Raw genomic sequence first — 20,723 nt, 5'->3', positions numbered from 1 at the left:
ATAATTAACCATTTATCGAGTTGGCATGGAGAGCACCATAAGTTTTATTTTTAACAAATGATTCGAAATTATACTTTTGAACCATGCGGAGTAAAACGTTTCGAATAGTGCAATAAAACAACATTGGTGCATGCGTATAACTAAAATGCTCGGTTTTATACACTAAGGCTTTTTTTGGCGCATGCGCTGTTTCGATTAACGTAGTTTTATGCACTGTATCATTGAGCGTAAACTGCCAAGTTCTACGCTTGCTCAGTGGCACCTTCCTTACTTCGCAAATAAAACTTTTCTTCATAGGTGTTGCAAAACAAAATCGTGTGTCATACATTTTAGGCGATATCTGACACGTTTGATCAGAGCGCTCGCCTTGGTACATGCTGCGTTCTCACTAGCACTCGTGAGATTGTAGCATTTTCTATTGACACGTGCCATCAACTTCGCACTCGTATTCGTGTGAACGCAGAACTCGCTTTTGCGGTTCATGCTGCAAACTTGACACTTATCGAATATCACCCACCTTTCGCACTGGTAACACAATATGCTATTGATAATTGTTAGGAAAAAAGAACATATTTCCATGTTTTGGTTAAGAAGAAGATCGTTTGCCATCATGGGTCTTATAACAAAATAATCACAATAAAATGCAGAACTTTACGTACTTATTGGATTCAACAATAAAGGGTTTTTTTCACTACCTGTGACAGTTACTGAATGTAGAGAATTTTTCATAAAAATGTCAGAAAAAATTATGAGAGTTAAGACTTGGAATTGACATGAAATGCTCGATATGCAAATCATTCCAGAGTTAACAACTATTCAGGGTATCAATAAATTCGGTTCTCAGCTATACAAAAATTTATTTCTCTGGACCGTCAGAATTCTTTAATTTTGGCCACAATTGTCTGTCATTTTTTCACATACTTAGAGTGGCTCCATAATTTGAAATTTAACGGCTTCGAACTTCGCGTGATGAGCGATATCGATAACAAAAAATATACAGGTAGTTGTATTTAGAAGTAGCATCACATTGTACAATTGCATCAAAATTGGTCATGTTAGACAGTGCGGCATTAGATGAAATCGATGGAACACGGTGAGTTGCGAAATGAGGTTAATAAAAAAACTTCAACTCATGAAAATGAAAATTTCCGGAACGAGATGCTGACGTGGAAACTGATTTTTACCCTCAAAATTGATGACATTCAAAAATATACTTCCACGATATGGTACAGTTAGCAAATACGTTCAGCATAATAGACAAATATAATTCGATACATGTGACTTTAGTATATACTTGCGCTACAATAATCGAAAGAAAGCTTAATAATATTAATAATACCTCCAAAACTTAGAAAAGCAAGATTTAACATTTTGCAAATACGGAAAGAACAAAGGTGAAAAGCTACAGGTGACTTTAGTATATACTGGCGCTACAATAAAAAGAAAGCTTACTCAAAAGCAAAGTGCCGAACTTGACTGATACCATTAGACCATGGCTCGAAAAGCTCAACTGTTGCGTGATGGCGATGATTTTGTTGATGGCACTGAACGTTGATTACTTCAAGCAATACGGAATTCGTATTACTGTCCAGATCCACTTCGTATCGAATATCTCCAATGTTTGATTCTATTGTACCTAGTTTTCCGAAACCCCAATACGCCAAAATATGTTTATTTTGGAAACTTGATATTCTATCACTCTTTCGATGAAGGTCTACGTCAATGGATAGCCCTTTATGAAAACTAGAGGATGGTATTCTGATTATAACGTGCGTCAAGTGTTGTGCCTTCAACTCCGCCAGATCCAAGTCTGCCGTTTTCTTCTTATACGTGCCATCCGGGGTTATTCTACTTTTGTTCGTTAAATTCCAGCCCCATTCACTGTTGACAATTCAAAGTACACGAAGTTAAACAATAATACTACAAATTGCTGATTGATGACTGAATTTTTGAACTACATATAATGCTTATACCTATACAATCAAATACTCTTCTAAACGTGAAATCAATTCTCGGAATTCTCACTCATTGTCAGATACTGGGTGAACTGCAGTACCAGTATATGATCAATATTCTGATGAGTTTTGTAAATGCAACAGGTACATGTTTGTTAAGATTAATTACTTTAAAAACGATTTATGTAAATTAGGTTTAAGGATTTATAAAGGCGCAGATGTGAATGCGCCTTAAGCATACGAGTTATCCGTGCGGCGTGCAACGACATGCACAGAACAACGAAAGAAAAATTTGTCAGTCAGTCAGCAAGAATGTGAATAAAAAACGAGCAAGGAAGTCTGTAAAATAATCTATCGTAATAATCACGATAAAATACAATCCATCGTCAGTTTGAAATTAAAAATAAAGGCTAAATATTATTAACATAAAATACGTCAATCAAACAAGAAAAGGCGCCTTTTGTATTACTATTTTTTTTTTTTCATCCACAAGAACTTCAACGCACAATAAACGAACAAATTCTTGAATGACATCGTATTTTTATTCACTCTCATACCCACTTCCAGATCGCAACAATGTTTCTGATGGCGGACTGAAAAGCATTGTATCGAGCGAAACTCGCCATAGTTTGAGAAGCATAGCATTAGTCAACAAGTCATCATTCCCGCGGTATTCTAAGGTTAGATTCGATGTTCATAGGTTATGTTATGTTTATTTGAGTTTGTTTCACGCTCAGCCGACTATGGCGCTGTAGGTTTCTCTGTGTTGCCAACATGTTTGTCTAGTGTAAAAAATTAGCCGTCTTAGATTCATTGTCTCCAAGTGTACCTTGATCATAGTGTACCTCGAAACACATTTCCTATTTAGGGACATAAAAATATTTATGAGAAAAACGCTGCAGTTTATCATCAACAGTCATTCACAATAAATTACGAACCTAAATTTAATTTATCTATTCCATGCAATCAATGGTTATCGTGATTTTAAAACGAAGGGTTTAGGGGAAACACCACTTTGATCCGTTTTTGTGACATTAGTAAGTGCTTTCAGAAAATATCACAGTTGAATAAGAAAACCAGCATCAGTCCAAGAAAAACCTGCCAGAAGAATTTGTTTCAAATATATTTTTACGAAAAAGCAAATCATCCTGGGTAACAATTTCAAGTAGCAACTATGTGGCCACTACATAGCCAAACCGAACAACCAAGACAACCACTATGTGACGAGTTAACTGTTTTATCCTGACATATACTCAGTAATGACAAGTGTTGGAATACAAGCAAATTATCTTCACCTGGAATTAGCCTGGTTATATTTGTTTTCCTTAGTGTAAATATGAAAGTATTTAAGAAAAAGATACTGAAGATGTGTGCGAACATAGGAGGAGAACCGGTTCTGTTGAACCAGAGACTCATGATAGAAAGGGTTAAGTCAGACGCGCGCTTACCAAACAATTAAGAAGTTTCCATGTATGTAATTTACGCAAAAATATATTATAATTATAATAAAACTACCGCTTTCCATTTCAATAAAAACAATAAATCCAACAACTACCAACACTCGTGATTTTTAGATGGCGGTCACTTGCCAAGTTTTATATTTTATTTGTGGTTTCAAGGTGGCAGCTAGTTACAGAATTATCCAGTATTTATGAGGTTTTTTTAGGGCCGCGACAAGTTTGCAATATCAGACTTCTTTGTCGATGCCACATGGATGCTAGGAATTTTTCCGACTCACTATTAGTTGCCACCGCTAACCCAGGTCAAAACCATGTATTTCGACGACCTTGCCACTACCTACAGAAGCCATACATCTTGGTTGCCGCATAGATGCCAGCAAAAACATTGAACTTGCCATATAGCGGCTACCTAAATTTGATGAGTTTACCACGTTGTTGCTGTATATCTGTCATAAAGTTTCAGTATCTTTCAGCTATATAATTGCCATATTAATCATTGTAGTAATTATCTGTAATTCTTACGTCTAGCCGCTACATTAAAACCATTATGAAACCATGAGACATGACCACCTCACTACCATGAAGCCACATTTTGAAACGAGATAAATGTTTTAAGTTTTTGTTGAAAGTGAACAACTTATGTGTTCAACGTCGTGTATGGTAAATATTGTAACGTTTTTAGGCGTTACGTTAATAAAATATGGATCCGCGAGTTTACTTATTATCGAATCAAAAGAAATCAAGAGCGTAAATAGAATATCGTGAAAAATGCTTTTAATGCAAGATACGTGTTTCTCATTTAAAGTCTGAAACAAGACTGTTTTTACAATAATATCGGTTGGCGCAGCAACCTTATTCTTTTTAAAGACATAAGAGGTTTATAAACTTCTTTTATCTATGCTGACTACTAGATCATTAAAGAGGGGGCAAAACGGGTGATTTCACCCTTTGTAACACTACTCCCCCCCGAGGAAAAGAGTTGTCCCGACTCGGGAAAGATAAAACAATTATAAAAGTATTCTAGTAGTCAGTGCTCAAAGGTGAGTTCGAGCTGTGGCTCTAAAAATTTAAGAACTCCCTTTTTTACTATCTGGCATTTGCCCACAGTCTCAAGGTAAACCACAGAAAACCTTGAGCAGATAGTTGAGCATTAAATAATCTCAAAAATTTATGTGCCATGTTTTATAAAGGTTAGTGTTATTGAGTGTTATGTGGCTTCATGAATTCAAAGTTATCCGCAACGGCCCAGATTGATGTCGGGAAGAAATTCAATCTTCTTCATGAAGGATCCCTTCGAAACAGGTTCGGATGAAAACATCGAACCGGGAACCGACAATTCCAGGACCAAATAAGATGAAACCAGACTTCTCTTCATATGAAATAAGGAAATCGTGGGGTGACTTCTTTAGAAATAGTTCACCCTAGAGTTTTGGAAGGACAAATGTGAGTGATGGTATAACAATTCAAATTCACTAAGTGAATTTAGGAGAATACTTGAATAAAATAAATTGAATATGTATTCAAAAGAAAAGAAACGATCTTATCTGAATTATTTCTGCGTCCTTCTTCAAAATAAGACCACCAGTCATCCTCAGGAATCGGGGAAGATTGGAAGGAAAAGGCTGTGTCAAATAACCTGAAAAAGTGCTCACAAAAACTGACACTTGAGGTTAATAAAATGTGAAAATCAAGCAATCGCTCATCGACCTCGAAAAATAATCGTGGCTCTTTTCACATTATTCCTTAAACCAAAGCCTATCCGACACAAAACTCGATTCTGAAGAAGAAATTTCTAGAAGGAAACAAAACCTTCAGGAAAACAAAAGATCTCTTGAAAACAAACAACCTCTCATTGAAAACATCGTTGTTGCTCTCCGGCCGGCACGGACAAGGAAGTACAAAAATCTTTAAAAACTTGATCGGCCGTAGCTTCTGCGTTGATAACTAAAACAGGAGCCGATAAAGAAGAAAAGATTTGTTTTACTAGCCAATCTTCATGAACCTCATGAATAGTTCTGAGTAGCTCTAAAGAAATACTCGATTCTTCCTCACGAGAACGGGAACTAACTCGAGCAAAAGAAGTTTCTGGGGAAACTCGCAAATAAACAATCAAATCTACTCTGAGCTCAGACGAGCGAATGAGAAGATCAAAATTTTTTGTCAATAAATGAGATTCGAAGTCGCGAAAATTACCTAACCTTCGACGAGCTTCTACAAAACAATTGCTACTGAATATCGATCTTTCCATCACCTTTACAGGCAATGAAGTCGTCTGCAGATGTCTGTCTAACATAACCATTTGAGCGAAATGCTGAAAATAATAGCAATAACGATCTGGGTTCTGGTACATCAAATCTAAAAGATTAATTCCAGCTACATTTCGATATTCTTCAAGAGGTTCTAAAAGTGTACAGACCTGGCGATCTGCTAAAAACCTCTTAGTGAAAGTTGTTTTTCCGCATCCGATATTTCCTTCTATAATAATCGTAAGCGGTCGAGTTTTACTCAAATGAATTTCGAAAGGTAAATTCTTCTCCCAATCGATAACCGACTGTAAAGAAGATCAAGTCGATCACAGTCGTCAAGGGTGTTCGTTTGAAGATCTAACCTCGAAGGATGTCCCTGGTGTTGGAGAGATTGTTCCAGGTTGATCCTCTTCAAAAGGAGCAAGACGATCCAAGTGAACCACTTTCTGACGCGAATGAGGAGATCTTCGGATTCTATAAACAACATCATTTATCCGGTTAACCACTAAGTAAGGGCCTTCCCAATTTCTTTGTAGCTTTGGACATCGTCCTTTCTGTCTTCGAGGTTGAAAAAGCCAAACAGAATCTCCAGGATTAAATTTTAAATCTCTGGCTCGAATATCATAACGAGTTTTCAATTTATCCGAAGCCATAGAAATTCTATTCCTAGCAAAGTGATGAATTTCTTCTGAACGTTGTTGTAATAAAAAGGCATAATCTGTTTGATGCTGTCTTTGCACAGGAACAGGGCCTTTCTCTAAATCTGACGGAAGTCGAAGATTTCTTCCAGTAAGCATGAGGGCTGGCGTCTGTTTCGTCGTCTCATGAATCGCAGATATGTAAGATAAGAGGAAGAAAGGGATCCAGGAGTCCCAGTCTCTCTGATTCTGTTCTACGAAGGACGACAAATATTGTAGCAAAGTCCGATTCAGACGCTCTATCATGCCGTCAGATTGCGGATGCAAAGGAGTTGTACGAGTTTTTCTAACCCCTAAAATCTGAGTAACCTCTTTCATTAAGGTTGACTCAAAATTTCGGCCTTGATCAGTATGAAGTTCTAGAGGAACTCCGTGTCTACAAATAAATTCTTTAACGAATGCCTGTGCTACAGTAGAGGCTTCTTGATCAGCGAGAGGAACCACTTCAGGCCACTTAGTAAAATAATCAGTAATAACCAAAGCCTATTTATTTCCAGAATGGGTTATCGGGAGAGGTCCAAGAATATCCATTGCTATCCTTTCAAATGGAGCTCCCACGTTGTAAATTTGAAGAGAGCTTTGTCCCTTCGCTCGAGGTCCTTTCTTTGCCGTGCAGATTCGACATCTTCGACACCAATCTTCAATGTCCATCCGGCAACGGGGCCAAAAGTAGAAGTTGCGAATTCTGCCCAGAGTTTTATTTGACGCGAAGTGTCCGCCTGCAGGAGAATCATGATAAAGAGCAAGAATCTCTGGAACTCGTGACCTGGGAACCAAAAGTTGCCACCTGATTTCTTTCAAGTCTGCAGATTCCCATTTTCGGTATAAAATTCCATCAATTAAAAGAATAGAGTCCCATTGAGCCCAATAAATTTTCAAATCTGGCTCGGCTAAAGATATGTCCTGCCAGTCTGGGCGAATTTCTGCTTCTTTCCAAGACTTCACTTGATTCAAACTGTCATCTTCCTGTTGCGATTTTCTCCATTCCTCCTGGTCATTTTTGAAAGAAATCTTCCGTATTATAAGAGAGGGGTCACGATTTTTCTCTAATCGTGCACACTGTTTACACTCTGGCATTTCCTCGCAGGGTCTTCGAGAGAGAGCATCGGCGTTTCCATGATGAATTCCTGCTCGATGACGAATATCAAAATCGTACTCACCGAGCCTTTCTAACCATCTAGCTACCTGACCTTCGGGAGATTTAAACGAAAGTAGCCACCTGAGAGAAGCATGATCTGTACGTATCAAAAATTTCCTGCCGTACAAATAATGGTGAAAATGTACTACGGTCTTAACAACAGCTAAAAGCTCTCTACGAGTGACACAATAATTCCTCTCGGTTTTACTCAAAACTCTGCTGAAATAGCTTATCACTCTCTCTTGACCTCCCTGAATTTGTGACAGAACCCCGCCTATTCCTGAAAGAGATGCATCCGTATCTAAAATAAAAGGAATTTCGACCTCTGGATAAGCTAAAATCGGCGAAGAAATAAGATTTTCTTTTAATTTCTTAAAAGCCTCTTCGCATTCCGAGGTCCAGTCAAAAGGAATCTTGATTCCGGTCAAGTGATGGAGAGGTTTAGCTATACTAGCGAAACCTTTTACAAATCTCCTGTAATACGTACAAAGGCCTAAAAAGCTTTGAATTTGTTCTTTATTCTTAGGTGTCGGCCAAGAAGAAACCTTCTCTATTTTAGATGGGTCGGTCTTCACACCTTGTGCTGAAACGATATGTCCGAGGAAGCCTACTTCTTTTTGGAACAGATGACATTTTTTCGGGCTCATTTTCAGACCTGCTTGCTTCAGCCTAGCGAAAACTTGTCTGAGATTTTGAACTTCTTCTTCAAAGTTCTTGCCAAAAACGATTATATCGTCTAAATAAACGAGGAATATTTTGCCAGTGAGCCCGTGGAGAACAGCCTCCATCATTCGTTCAAAGGTAGCCGGGGCATTACTCAAACCAAACGGCATAACCTTGAACTGCCATAATCCTCCTAAACCCGTAACAAAAGCTGTTTTTTCTTTATCTAGAGGATCCATTTCGACCTGCCAGTATCCGCTCTGAAGATCTATGGTGCTGAACCAAGTTGCACCAGCTATCAGGTCGAGTGTCTCGTCGATTCTGGGTAGAGGGTAAGAATCTTTCTTCGTTATATCGTTCAGCTTCCTGTAATCGATACAAAATTGTTTGGATCCGTCCTTTTTGTTAACAAGGACGATTGGTGAGGCCCAGGGACTAGACGATGGTTCAATAACATCGTTCTTTAGCATGTCTTCCACAAGCTTCTTAACCTCTTCTCGGGCGTTGAGAGCGAGTCTTCGAGGAGCTTGTTTTATTGGTGAACTCTCTCCGACGTCAATCTTGTGCTTGACAGAAGTACATCGGCCCTTATCACCACTATCTTTGGCGAAAGAATCTATAAATTCTAGCAAAAGAGATTTAAACGATTCTACCTGAGCTGAATTTAACGAAATCGAAGATTTCTCAACAAGGCTCTGTAAATGTGAACGGAAACGTTGTTGCAAATCATCCTCCGAAAGTTCTATTTCTCTAATTCTAGGAGGAGTCCAATAAATTCCATTTCTATTTGTACAAAGAGTTATTTCGCGATTGTTTGAAGCTAGTGAATTTCTCTTAGTCGAGATAACACAGTTATGAGCTGTAAGAAAGTCTATTCCCAAAATACCTTCATCCTCTATATCTGCTATAAAAACCTTATGTGGAGAGTCGATACACCCAAAAAGTTTAATTTGGACAGTAGCCTGTCTCAAAACCGGGGTCGTCTCTCCAGTGGCTGTTCGCAGAGAAAAAGAGGGAACAATCTGGTCATCGGATTTAAAGAGATCCGATCGAACTACGGTTACTTCCGCGCCCGTGTCTATTACCCACAGACAATCGACGCCATTTACAGTACCGCGCGCGTAAAGACCAGACTGTCGTAGACTTCTAATTAAAAATTGCTCTCTAAGAGGGCTTTCACTTCTAACAATCTGCGATGATTTTCGCCCTGACAAATCATCTAGAATTAGTTTTTTGAGTAAGTTCCTGTTGAAGAACTTGATTGAGGATTTGCTTCCCCTATTTCTATACTTTTCTTACGCCAGTTAAAAGAGTTTGAATTCGAGCCTTGCATTGTTTCTCTACTATTCTTTTTAAGTAAAAAGCAATGATTAGCATCATGACCTATTTTATGACAAAATAAACAGGTCAAGCCGGTTTGACTCGTCATGACCGCGTTGTTATTTACACGCTTGTTTTGTTGGTTTTGAAAAGAACCTCGATTTCTTGGTTTAAAATTATTATTGATATTTTTATTTCTATAATTTTGAGGTTTTGATTCCTCCGAGTGTTCAAAACTTCGTCTTTTTGAGGTGTTTTCGGATACCTCAATCCGACGAAGCTTGTTCGGCCCAAAATATTGTCTCCTCATTGCCTCCACCTCGAGGGCTTTGGCCGTTGCCTCCCGCAGAGAAGTGAGGCCCGACGTTCCAACGGCCATTTTAATCTCTGGATCATTAATCGCATTCAAGAAAGCTTGTGTTGCTAATAAATTACGAGACGGCTCGTGATCTGGCAAAGCTATACGAGAAAGCCGTTCAATATCTTGACTAAGAGACGCGAGGTCTTCGTCTCGTCCCTGTCTTCTTGTCTGTAATTGTGCCGTATACAGTTTCGTCAAGTGGTCATTTCCATATCTCAATTTGAGTGCAGAACTAAGTTTCTCATAATCGGAAATTTCTTTCTCAGACAATGCCGTTAAAACATTCAAAGCCGGCGTTCGAAGACAAGAGGCAAGACTGTGGGCCCTCATGGCGGAGTCCCACTGATAAGTTTAGCAATCGTATTAAACTGACGTTCATAAACTGCCCATGGAATCTTTCCGTCAAAAATTGGCGGTTTTAAAGGATAAAGAGGTTTCTGGTTAATCTGAGAAGGAACCTCAGGAAGTCTCGAATTATTTAATTGATTAAAATGAGAACATTGAGGCCGAACCTGAGTCAAAGACTCGGAAAAACCAGCCTCATTATTTACTCTCGTTCTACTAATTGGAGATTCATCTACTCTCCTAATAAAAGGCACAGACCTTGATTCAGGAACATCCTGGAATCGACCTGGATGTTGAACCTCCTGAACAATAGGAACGGGAACAGGAGAGGGAACAGGCGAGGGAACAGGAGAGGGAAGCGGAGTAACAACTCTGGAACCCTGCGGTGTTACATCTGGTCCCCCAGTGCCACTCATTTGATGAACGAACTGAAGAGCCGCCACAGTTGTCCGGAGTAGTTCGTGAAGACTAGTCTCGGAACGCTCTTGAGCTTCTCTGTCTAGCCTCCGCTGCTTCGACTGAGAGGCAAGCTCCCTTTCTCGCTGTTCTCGTTGCTCTTGAAGCAACTGGACAAGTTGTTGTTGTTGTTGTCTTGCCGCTTCTTGTTGTTGTCTAGCCGTATCCAGAAGCTGCCGTTGATAACGTTCAGCGGCTTCTTGTTGTTGGCTCATAATTTTTAGTAGGTCGATTTGTGAAACTGAGACCATCGTAGGGACAGGTAAAGAGTCCACTGAAGGTGCACAAATAGACTCGGGAAGCCGCGGATTTTCGGTGATAGCATGTTCTTCACCGCCACTTTCCCGACGACGAGAGCGTGTTAAACGACCGCTACTCATAGTTTATTTCACTATTTTACGCACTGAATTAACTCGATTAATAAGAACTCAAGATCCCGCTTCTGACACCAATTGTAACGTTTTTAGGCGTTACGTTAATAAAATATGGATCCGCGAGTTTACTTATTATCGAATCAAAAGAAATCAAGAGCGTATATAGAATATCGTGAAAAATGCTTTTAATGCAAGATACGTGTTTCTCATTTAAAGTCTGAAACAAGACTGTTTTTACAATGATATCGGTTGGCGCAGCAACCTTATTCTTTTCAAAGACATAAGAGGTTTATAAACTTCTTTTATCTATGCTGACTACTAGATCATTAAAGAGGGGGCAAAACGGGTGATTTCACCCTTTGTAACAATATATATGATGTATTTGTATTCGACCACCCTCGTGAATTCTAGAGTGCCAGTTATTTTTCGCGTATTACGGAATAGCCGCTTTGTATATCTCACGTATTGTGCAACTTTGTTTGCAGTAACAAAAGCCATCTAGTGGCAGTATTGTGAAGTGCACAATATGGTATGGCCATATTTCCACCCGATGAAAACCATATTGTTTCAGAATACAGTGTGTCACGTCCAGCATACCATTTCTCTCTAATTTTTCATACTCGCTAACTTTCCTACAGTTCTTATATGAATCTCATGGTCTCTGTGGTGTCCTCTTATCTCTACCTAGTCTCGCGCCATTCACTATCGCGCTTACTTATCTAATTCTATTCCCTTCCTTAAGCATCTTCACACCTTTTCTGCACCCCGTACGTTTCAAGTCTCTAGTGACACTCCTATTCTAACTCTCGACAACTTCACATCTAGACTATCAGCTTCTTGAAATAAATATATAAGTAAGACATAGCTTCATACAGTACACTTCGTTTCTTATTCAATCCTCATACTGATTTCCGGTTGACCTGGAACGTAAAAGTGAAGCCAATCGGTTTACTCCTACCGCTCAGGAGTAAACTCCACTCATGGACGTAACAAGTGTCATATGTAGCGTATCTCGTTGCCAAGTAGCACTGTCATGTAATTTACTAAATAGTTTACTAAATGGAACATCTTTGCGAGGATGATGTAGATTCGAGTTCACGTCTACGTCAGTGCTGATCGAATCAGAAACTTCGCTGCCTCCTCCAGCACGAGTTGATTCGATATATGGCTTCGATATATAGCAACTTGGGCCGAATCGTGGCTATGGGGCTTTACAGCATAGCAGCCATGTGAATCCCGCACAAACTCTATCTGGCTCTACTCACCAAATGCCACATGGCAGCGCGAGATGCCAAGTAAGATTCAGATACGGCTACCACAAATGACGCCGTTCAAACCTCATGTAGCCTTAAAAGGCGGGAATCAGGTAAATGCTGGGTAAATTCACCATAACGCATTGGCAACTAGGCGCACCAAAAAGCCACATGGCAGAGTAAGGTACTGGTCAGGTAGAAACCACATTGAGTTGTGACATAGTAATGCCGGCTAGGCTGAATTAGGCGACGTGAAATGCGCAACTTAAATCTATGTGGGCCGGACATGTGATTTCTACCAGGAAACAATGTCGAAAGGCTAGGCGGGCTAGCCGGCATATCGCCATGTCGGAAAACGATGTTGTAGCTGTATGGTAGCCAGGTTGTTCTTGGACATTGAGCTCCAATTTAGCCCACTGATATGAATGCTACGCTAAAGCCAGATGGCCTTCTTACCCTGGACCTTCAAATGATTAAGCATCCAAAAGTAACTGCCCAAGAATTTCCCTCTTGTTTTTTGACTAGGTAATACGTAGCTTTTCCGGATATTATATATATTATATTTTCGAAGACTGCTGGGCGTGCGTAAAGTGCCCCATTTACAATCAGAGCGGTAAACCGACGTTGGTATACGCAGATAACCAAAGTCCCTGATTTTACAAACTAAGACGTTCTTACCGCAGGCACGCTTTCAAATTACTTAATCTTACATACTGTGTCATTGAGCGTACGTTACTTATCTGCAAGTTCACGCGCTATCAATGGCACTTTCTAATAACTGGGAAGGCGATAATAATCGTAAGAAATCCTTAGTCTTATACAAGTAAGACTTATAGCGGAATTTTCAACAAACTAGTCTGGTATTCGTGTTCATAGAATTTTATCAATTTCCGCATTTATTATGCAACATGTAGTTTAAGCTACAAATATATAACTCCACTAGCATTTATAGCACTATCTACATAAGTAGTTGCTAACATATAATTTTTGGATTTTTCTTTTCTTTTATTTCGTTTTAATAAATTACCCTGATAATGGCTGGCAGAACCCATGCCGAAACGTCGCACATTGCAGAAATGCAAAACAAAGCACTTTTTTTTGTGACCTTCCCCGACGAATTTAATCCTCTAATTAATTCTTGGGACACGAATCTCAACTCATATGAGGAGTTGCCATAAGATATTTCATTTCATCAGCTAACTTGAAAAGTGAATAGCGAAATATAATTGATTTTCGTCAAGCAGCTAATTCATATTTCTTTATCAAATAGGAAAGTAGCATTAACAATAAGTCAAAAGATTAAGTATTGTGAGAAGTGCACATTACTTGTTCTGCTCGGATAACTGGGAGCACCTTTTTACGGCCACACCATCCATTAGTGTTGTTAGGAAAAGAAATGTCATTCACATTATGAGAAATTTTCGTTTAATGATTACTTTTTTAATATTCTCACTATACATATATATATATATATATATATATATATATATATATATATATATATGTATATATATATATATATATTCTGTAATCTTACAACATTGGTAAATACTTCTCGGCCTGGCGTTAATTTTGGTGCAAACCACACGTAGCAAATGATTTTTCGTACGCTGGTACTTGCAATTGATTCGAAATCAGGGTGTGGATTTTTATTGCAATCTTTTTCACCGTGATGTCCGTGACTGCCATATGACAGTCAAAGCATTCGATAAATTTTGGGTGAAATTCTTCACTTGCCGATATAAATAAATGTCACAGGGTTGGTATAGTGTAGTGCAATTCGGTAGGATGGCTTATAAAGTCCATGTCGATGTGTTATTTTCGTCATGAAATTTTCTATCGTACAGTGACGGCTCCCTTCGTCCAACCAAAAAGTAGAGTATAAATAGAAACGGCCGTGCCTTTACGTATGGCTTGAGAATTTTTTCGAAAAAAGGATCATAGGCTTCACTGGTGAGTTTTTTAAATATCGATGTCGTTAGGTACACATTTGGTGTCTATACAGTAATATTCATTCATGCTGATTTCTAATTCTTCTTTCAGACACGTTGGAAATTCGATCAGAATTGCATCGTTTTTCGCCGCTATTGCCCCATCGTCCACAGAGATTGCCAATATCAGCTTGTTATCTTTCGTGATAAAACATGCATGGATCTGCTTCCGTTGCCTTCATCTCGAATTTTCCTAGTATAGAAGTAAATTGTTTGTTCCAGCACCTGGGTGTTTTCTTGTTTCAGTCTATACAGACTCCTTTTTAACATACATACTTCATTAAGGTCATTTTCAAAACCATCTGGTTGTTGCACATAAATCTTTTCTTCTAAAGTTGTAAAGTAAAAAAATGCAGTTTTCACATGAAATTGTGTCACTTTCAGCTTCCGAGATGTTACGAATGATAAAACGATTCCTATAGAGTTACACCTCACAACCGGGTTGAATATCTCCATATAGTCCTGTCGTGGCTTCTGGTTCTCCTTCACAACCAGTCTTCCTTTGTGTCTGTCAAGTTCTCCATTTGGTTTTAATTTAATCTTGCAGATCTATCGATTCTTCAGCATTTTCGTATGTGGTGGAGGTGGGTCTAGTATCCATGTTTCATTCTGGTTATGTGCTTCTATTTCCTCCGCCGTAGCCTCATTCTATTCCTTGTATTCTTTACTAGCGATCGCCCCCTTGTAAACAGAAGGCTCTCCGCAGTAAGCTAGGAACAGAGAATCAGTTTTAAAGTTGCCATAATTCTGTGATACGCGTAATCTCTCTCTCTCTCTCTCTCTCTCTCTCTCTCTCTCTCTCTCTCTCTCTCTCTCTCTCTCTCTCTCTCTCTCTCTCTCTCTCTCTCTCTCTCTCTCTCTCTCTCTCTCTCTCTCTCTCTCTCTCTCTCTCTCTCTCTCTCTCTCTCTCTCTCTCTCTCTCTCTCTCTCTCTCTCTCTCTCTCTCTCTCTATCTCTCTATCTCTCTATCTCTCTATCTCTCTCTCTATCTCTCTCTCTCTCTCTCTCTCTTAGTCGAGGGAGTTGAGTTGGTTCTTCTTGAGTTGCATCTTCGAGATCATTGTAGTTTGAAGAGCCCAAATCGTGTCCTAATTTATCCTCACTCTCTTCTTTTTCGTTTTCTTCGCCCTCTTCTTCTTTGTTCTCTTCGTTTCTTTGGTTTCCTTCTGGATCCTTTATGTCCATCAACTCCCACTGTTTTTCTGTTTGGTCTCTTCACCATTTGACAAACTTTTTTTATTTTTAAAGATCAAGCTTGCGAGTGTCTATCCTTCTGGTTTTGGCGAAGTATACTTTATATCCTTTTATACACTCATCGTATTCTACAAATGTTCCAGGTCTCGCCTTGGTATCACATTTTCTTCTGATTTCCTTACAGATGTCGACGTCGACTTCTGTTTCAAACATCATAAGGAATTTTATACATATTTCTTTGTTGAACTATAGCTTATAAAGAGTTTTCTCTGCTGTTTTGCTTTTTCCTGACCTCTTCGGTACAAAGGTTACGGCGTTTACCATTTCTGCCCACAATCAGTTTGGTCAACTTTTTCCTTGCAGGTGTTATGTCGGTGAAGAGGGTTTATTCCCGAGCGGTAGAAATAAACAGGTTCGGCTTCGCATTTACGTACAAGGACAACTGGAAGCTAGAATGAAGGTTGCATAACCTTGGGTTTGTTGAATATATCAATTAGATGTTTATTGCGAAGAAGTTGAGATAGCGGTAGGAATGAAGTGTGCTGTACGAAAGCTATATGTATAAGAGGTCTGGATGTGATTTTGTTGAGAGTTAGAATACGAGTGTCTTCAGAGATAAAACGTACTGGTGCAGGAAAGGTGTGAGAATGAAGAAGGAAGGGAATGGAATTAGCTGAGTGAGGATGATAGAGATAAGAGGAAAGGACAGAGACTATGATATTAATATAATAAATTTGGGAGAGTTAGCGAGTAGGAAAAATAGACGGGTGGTGGTACGCCAGACGTAATACCCCCCTCATCAGAGGAAGCATATCGCTAGATATAATCCCGAATATGGAAAGCAAGAAGGTGGAAATGTTATATAACAGCAGTGAAACATGATTTCAAATTAAATGTGCTTAAAATTAGTTTTACAATTTTACTTAATATAGGTAGTGTACGGTATTGATAATCTGAATATAATATGTTGAGATCCCGAATAAATAACGTAATTCGAAATATGACAATGGTAATTGGCGAGTAATTGGTCAACGACATATATGGATATAATAGTGGGTGTATGCTTACAAGTATGTAGTCGCAGTGTGAATTTAGTTTGAATATAAATCGAAGTGTTTAACAACATGAGTTGGATATTCGATGATAAGTGGTCGTAATAGTAAGTTTATGTTTGCGATAGTATGGTTTCAATTCTGGATTGCGTCTGAGCGTAAGGCATGTAGTTATAATAATATGGTTACAGAATATTGTTTGAAGTCAGGCGCTTAGCGTTAATGCACATTGAAGCGGGTTAGTGTACTTAATATTAATTAACAATGTTTTCTTTGATTTGCTAAGTCGCAAGTATTATTATTATCACCGTTGTTGTTTTCATTATTGAGGCAGTTGGTTTATCGCGTTTAAATTAACTAGTTGGCGAGATAGTCACGTCTGAGTGATAGCGATACTGTACGGGTCGACTATAATGATGTCTTTATTACGACGTTTTGGCAGGACCCCGCCTGCCATCATCAGGTTTCTTAAAAATTAAAAAAAATAAAACAAAAAATGATATATATATAAATTTCACAGAAATAAATTTAACAATTAACACTTTCAATTAAAATTACTATACATAAATGCCTCTAATCAATTATTATTGGTTGTCATACGATAATCAAATATTACACACTCACATTTTTAGACATTGCTTAGCTTACTAGTTGTTGCTTACATGGTGTTTCAGAAGAAAGTGACTATCCGTCTGTCATTCCGACCCCCTTAATGTTAATTATAACAACAATGATCTAATGTCATACATTTGTATAGATGGTTATTGTTAAGCTGGCACTTTGTTTATATGACCTTTCAGGGGTTACTCCCCTGTAGTCTCTTTTTCCTTCCCCCTTCTGCATTATCAGCGCTATCCATCCGTCCCTACATTCTTCAGGCCAACCCGCTCCCATCCATACTCTATTACATGTTTTCCACACCCACTGCTCCATTTCCCCCCCCCCCCCCCCCCCCATATCTCGATACCTCACTAACTATTCCATCCCCTCCCGGTGCCTTTCCATCCCTCAACTTTTCTATCGCCTTTCTCATCTCTTCCCCCTGTAGCTCCTCTTCCCCGTCACCCTCTCTGCTTGCTATCCCCCCGCCTTCTACTAGCCTCCTCTTCACTCCCCCTAACAATCCCATGAAATAGTCCCTCCACTCCTCCTCATCTATTGCCTCATTCACCCTCTTCCACTTTTTTTCCCTATTTACTATTTCCCATACCTTACTTTCTGTCTTTGCTTCTGCTGCTTCTTTTATGAAACTCTCATTTTCTTTCCTTTTCTTTTCCACACATAATCTATTATATTCCCTTCTTTCCTTTCTATATTTTTTCTCCCTCTCCCTCCTTCTTTCTCCGATTTCTTAAATTTCGCCTAACGTCTGCTTTCTTTCGCCTACATTTCTCATCCCGCCAACCCTTTTTCGCTTTACCCTCCCTACCTCCTGCTTCTACTGCTCGCCTAAACTCCCATAGCCTTTCCACTATCTTCTTATCTACTTCTGCTTTCCCTACCCCCTCCCATGTTAACTCTCTTCTAAACCTCTGCCTGCCCTCCTCTGTCCAGACCCCTTTACCAACTCCCCTTTCCCTTTTTTTCTTTCTTTTCCTAGACTCTGTGCCCTCCATCCACACTACCACTGGGTGGTGATCTGAATCCACTCTATTCTCAATCTCCAGCTCGTTTACCCTTCTCCTAGCCTCATTTCCTCCCATAGCATAATCTATGACCGTCTCTCCTGCCCCTCCCACATACGTAAATTCCCCCTCATCATCTCCCTCCTTATCCCCATTCATAACTGACCAGCCCATCTCTTCTAAAAATTGCAACAGCTACCTTACCTTCCGGGGTTATTTTCCTATCCTTTGACTTCCTATTTTTACTTTCCTCCTGTCTTTCCCCTCAACATCCTCCCCCCGCTTGCCCCGTCCAGGCATTTAAATCGCCCCGTTTAGGTATACCCCTATTACTATCCACTTTTCACCCCCTACACTTATTTTTCTCCTTGCCATCCCCTAGTTCTGCCTGCCCTCCCCCCCTTTTCACCAATTCCTTTCTTACTCCTGACAGCATTCCCCCCATTGCTCTTCGTTTCCTGTTTCTTCTCACAGCATTCTGCACTTCCCATTCATATCCTACTGGTAGCTTATTACTAATCTTTTCCCATCTTTTTTTTTCTATTCACGTTTCCATTAATAATATCACGTCCCACTCTCTTAGAGCCTTCCAGAAATCCTCATCCTTTTTCGCTAGCCCCGCTACATTCCAAAACCCCACTTTCCAGCCCTCACCCCCTTTTTCACTTACCCTCCTGTTTCCCCTCTTCCTCTGCACCGCTCTCGGCTTCCGCCCCTCCCCACTATCCATTCCTTCGCCTGCCTTGCCCCACTCCCCCCTGCCTGCCCCGCTATATTACCCTCTTGCCTTTCTTCGCTTACAATCCTGTCACTGTCACTTTCCGCGCTCCTCCGCATCCCCTCCTTTGCCCCTCCGCCCCGCTCCCTGCCCGACCCATCTCTGAGTACCTCTCCTATCTCATCCCATTTCCACATTTTCCCTTCTATCCTTATTTTCCCGTACCCTACTCTTACTCTGTTTCCTCTTCCCTCCTCGAGCGCTGCTATCCCCCTCAATTTCCATTTCATTTTTCTTTCTGCCCAGGTGAGGTTCTCCTCTATTCTTTCTTCCCTCCCTCTTAAAAGAAGTTTCTTTTCTATTACCTGCCTCCCTTGCTCCCTGCTCCCTAGCCTTGCTATCCATATCCCCTTCCCCCCCCCCCCCCCCCCTTTCGCGCCCACCTCCCAGATCTCTTTTATCTCGAACACTATCCCTATTACCTGCATAATATTTTGTAACCCTTCTTTTTCCTTTCCCTTCTCTATTTTGGCTTCTCTAACTACTATACTCCCCTTCCGCTCCTCCCTTTCTTTCCTCTCTAAAACCCACTCTACCTCTTTTACCCTATCCATTGCAATCTTTGCCACCCCTGCGTTCCCCTCCCCCTGTCACTTCTACGCGCATTCCATGCGCTCCCTCTCTATTTCTGTCAGTCTTTCTTTTACCTTTTTTATTGCCCCACCGCCCCACTTTTCTAATGCCTCTAGTCTTTTACCTATGCCCCTTATTGCTTCTTTCATTTCCCTCCTTTCCACTTCCCATTTCTCTTCCCTTCTATTCATTTCCCCTTTAATCTTTTTCAGTTCTTCCCGTAGTCCCCTTACCTGCCCTTCAACTTCTTCTAACCCTATCGTCAACTCTTCCCTAATCACCCTTAACAGGTCCTATATGCTTCCTCCTCGCCCTTGCCCTCTGGCAACCTTTGCACCCTCCTACTTTTCACAAAAACCCTTTCCCTTTCCTCTATCTCATCTACTTCTTTCTCCCTTTGTCCAACTACATCCTCCCGCATTCTCTTTCATAATTCTGTCACCATCATCACCGAGCCTGAACTGTGACTCCTTTCCCTGCCTAGCAGTGCTACCTTACCCGTTTCACCTTTCTTTCTCTCCTCTTCCACGCTCTTCGCCCCTTCTTTCTGACCGCCCGCCTCACTCATGCTACTTTTCTCTGCCAGTCCCTACCTTACCTGCCTGTCACTTACCTATCTCCACTCTAACTCCTTTCTTACTCCCTTAATGCCGCCCCCTTTTTTTCTCTACTACCGTTGCCCCTTGTCGTCACCTCGTTCTCTTGACCTACCCTCAAATCTTCCCGTTCTACCTTTACCTGCCCTTTCCTCTTTTCTCCCGCCCTCCTATTCCCCCTTACCGCCCCCCCCCCCCCCATCTGGCTCGGCCGCTCACCTTCCCCACTCTATAGCGTTCCCTACCCGCCCCTGCTATCCCACTTACTTTCCCTCTATTATTCCCACTCTGTCGCACACCTGTCACTCACATCCAACCGAAAACGGAAGTCTTATAGTCACTTCAGCAGCTAAAGTTAGCAGTCAAACGTGTTCAACTTTTTTTGAAATAAAATAATGCAGTTCAGTTTTCTCAACATGATGCTATAAAATAGTTGGGAGTTCTAGTTATTTCACCACATTTTGATTTTAATTTAAGAATACTTCTCTAATCAAACTTTCCATGTGGGTTTTTTAAAAAGTGCTTAAAATAAATTTACAAAGGTTGAAATTATAGACAAAAGACATATATGAGCCTTTATATGTTATAAAATAAATAAGGTTGGTGCGTCAACCAGTATTGTTGGACAAATCCGTCCAGCTTCTG

At 40.1% G+C, this 20,723-nt stretch overlaps 2 protein-coding genes across 3 annotated transcripts in view; one reads left to right on the top strand and one right to left on the bottom strand.

Moving 5' to 3' along the window:
- LOC124178359 (GPI inositol-deacylase) overlaps window positions 1-20,723 on the bottom strand; it is a 248,154-nt gene that overhangs the window by 18,717 nt on the left and 208,714 nt on the right. For both annotated transcript variants that reach the window (XM_046561627.1, XM_046561626.1), the window contains one exon: window positions 1,453-1,881. In XM_046561627.1, coding sequence (XP_046417583.1) covers window positions 1,453-1,881 — 429 coding nt within the window. The remainder of the gene's footprint in view (window positions 1-1,452; window positions 1,882-20,723) is intronic.
- The window catches only part of LOC124178377, a 61,568-nt gene that overhangs the window by 6,984 nt on the left and 33,861 nt on the right, over window positions 1-20,723 (top strand). The window lies entirely within an intron of this gene.

The sequence above is a fragment of the Neodiprion fabricii genome, chromosome 3, assembly GCF_021155785.1.
Source record: "Neodiprion fabricii isolate iyNeoFabr1 chromosome 3, iyNeoFabr1.1, whole genome shotgun sequence".
NCBI lineage: Eukaryota > Metazoa > Arthropoda > Insecta > Hymenoptera > Diprionidae > Neodiprion > Neodiprion fabricii.
Note: the sequence above shows the minus strand (reverse complement) of the source record. Positions and strands in the feature narration are given on the sequence as shown.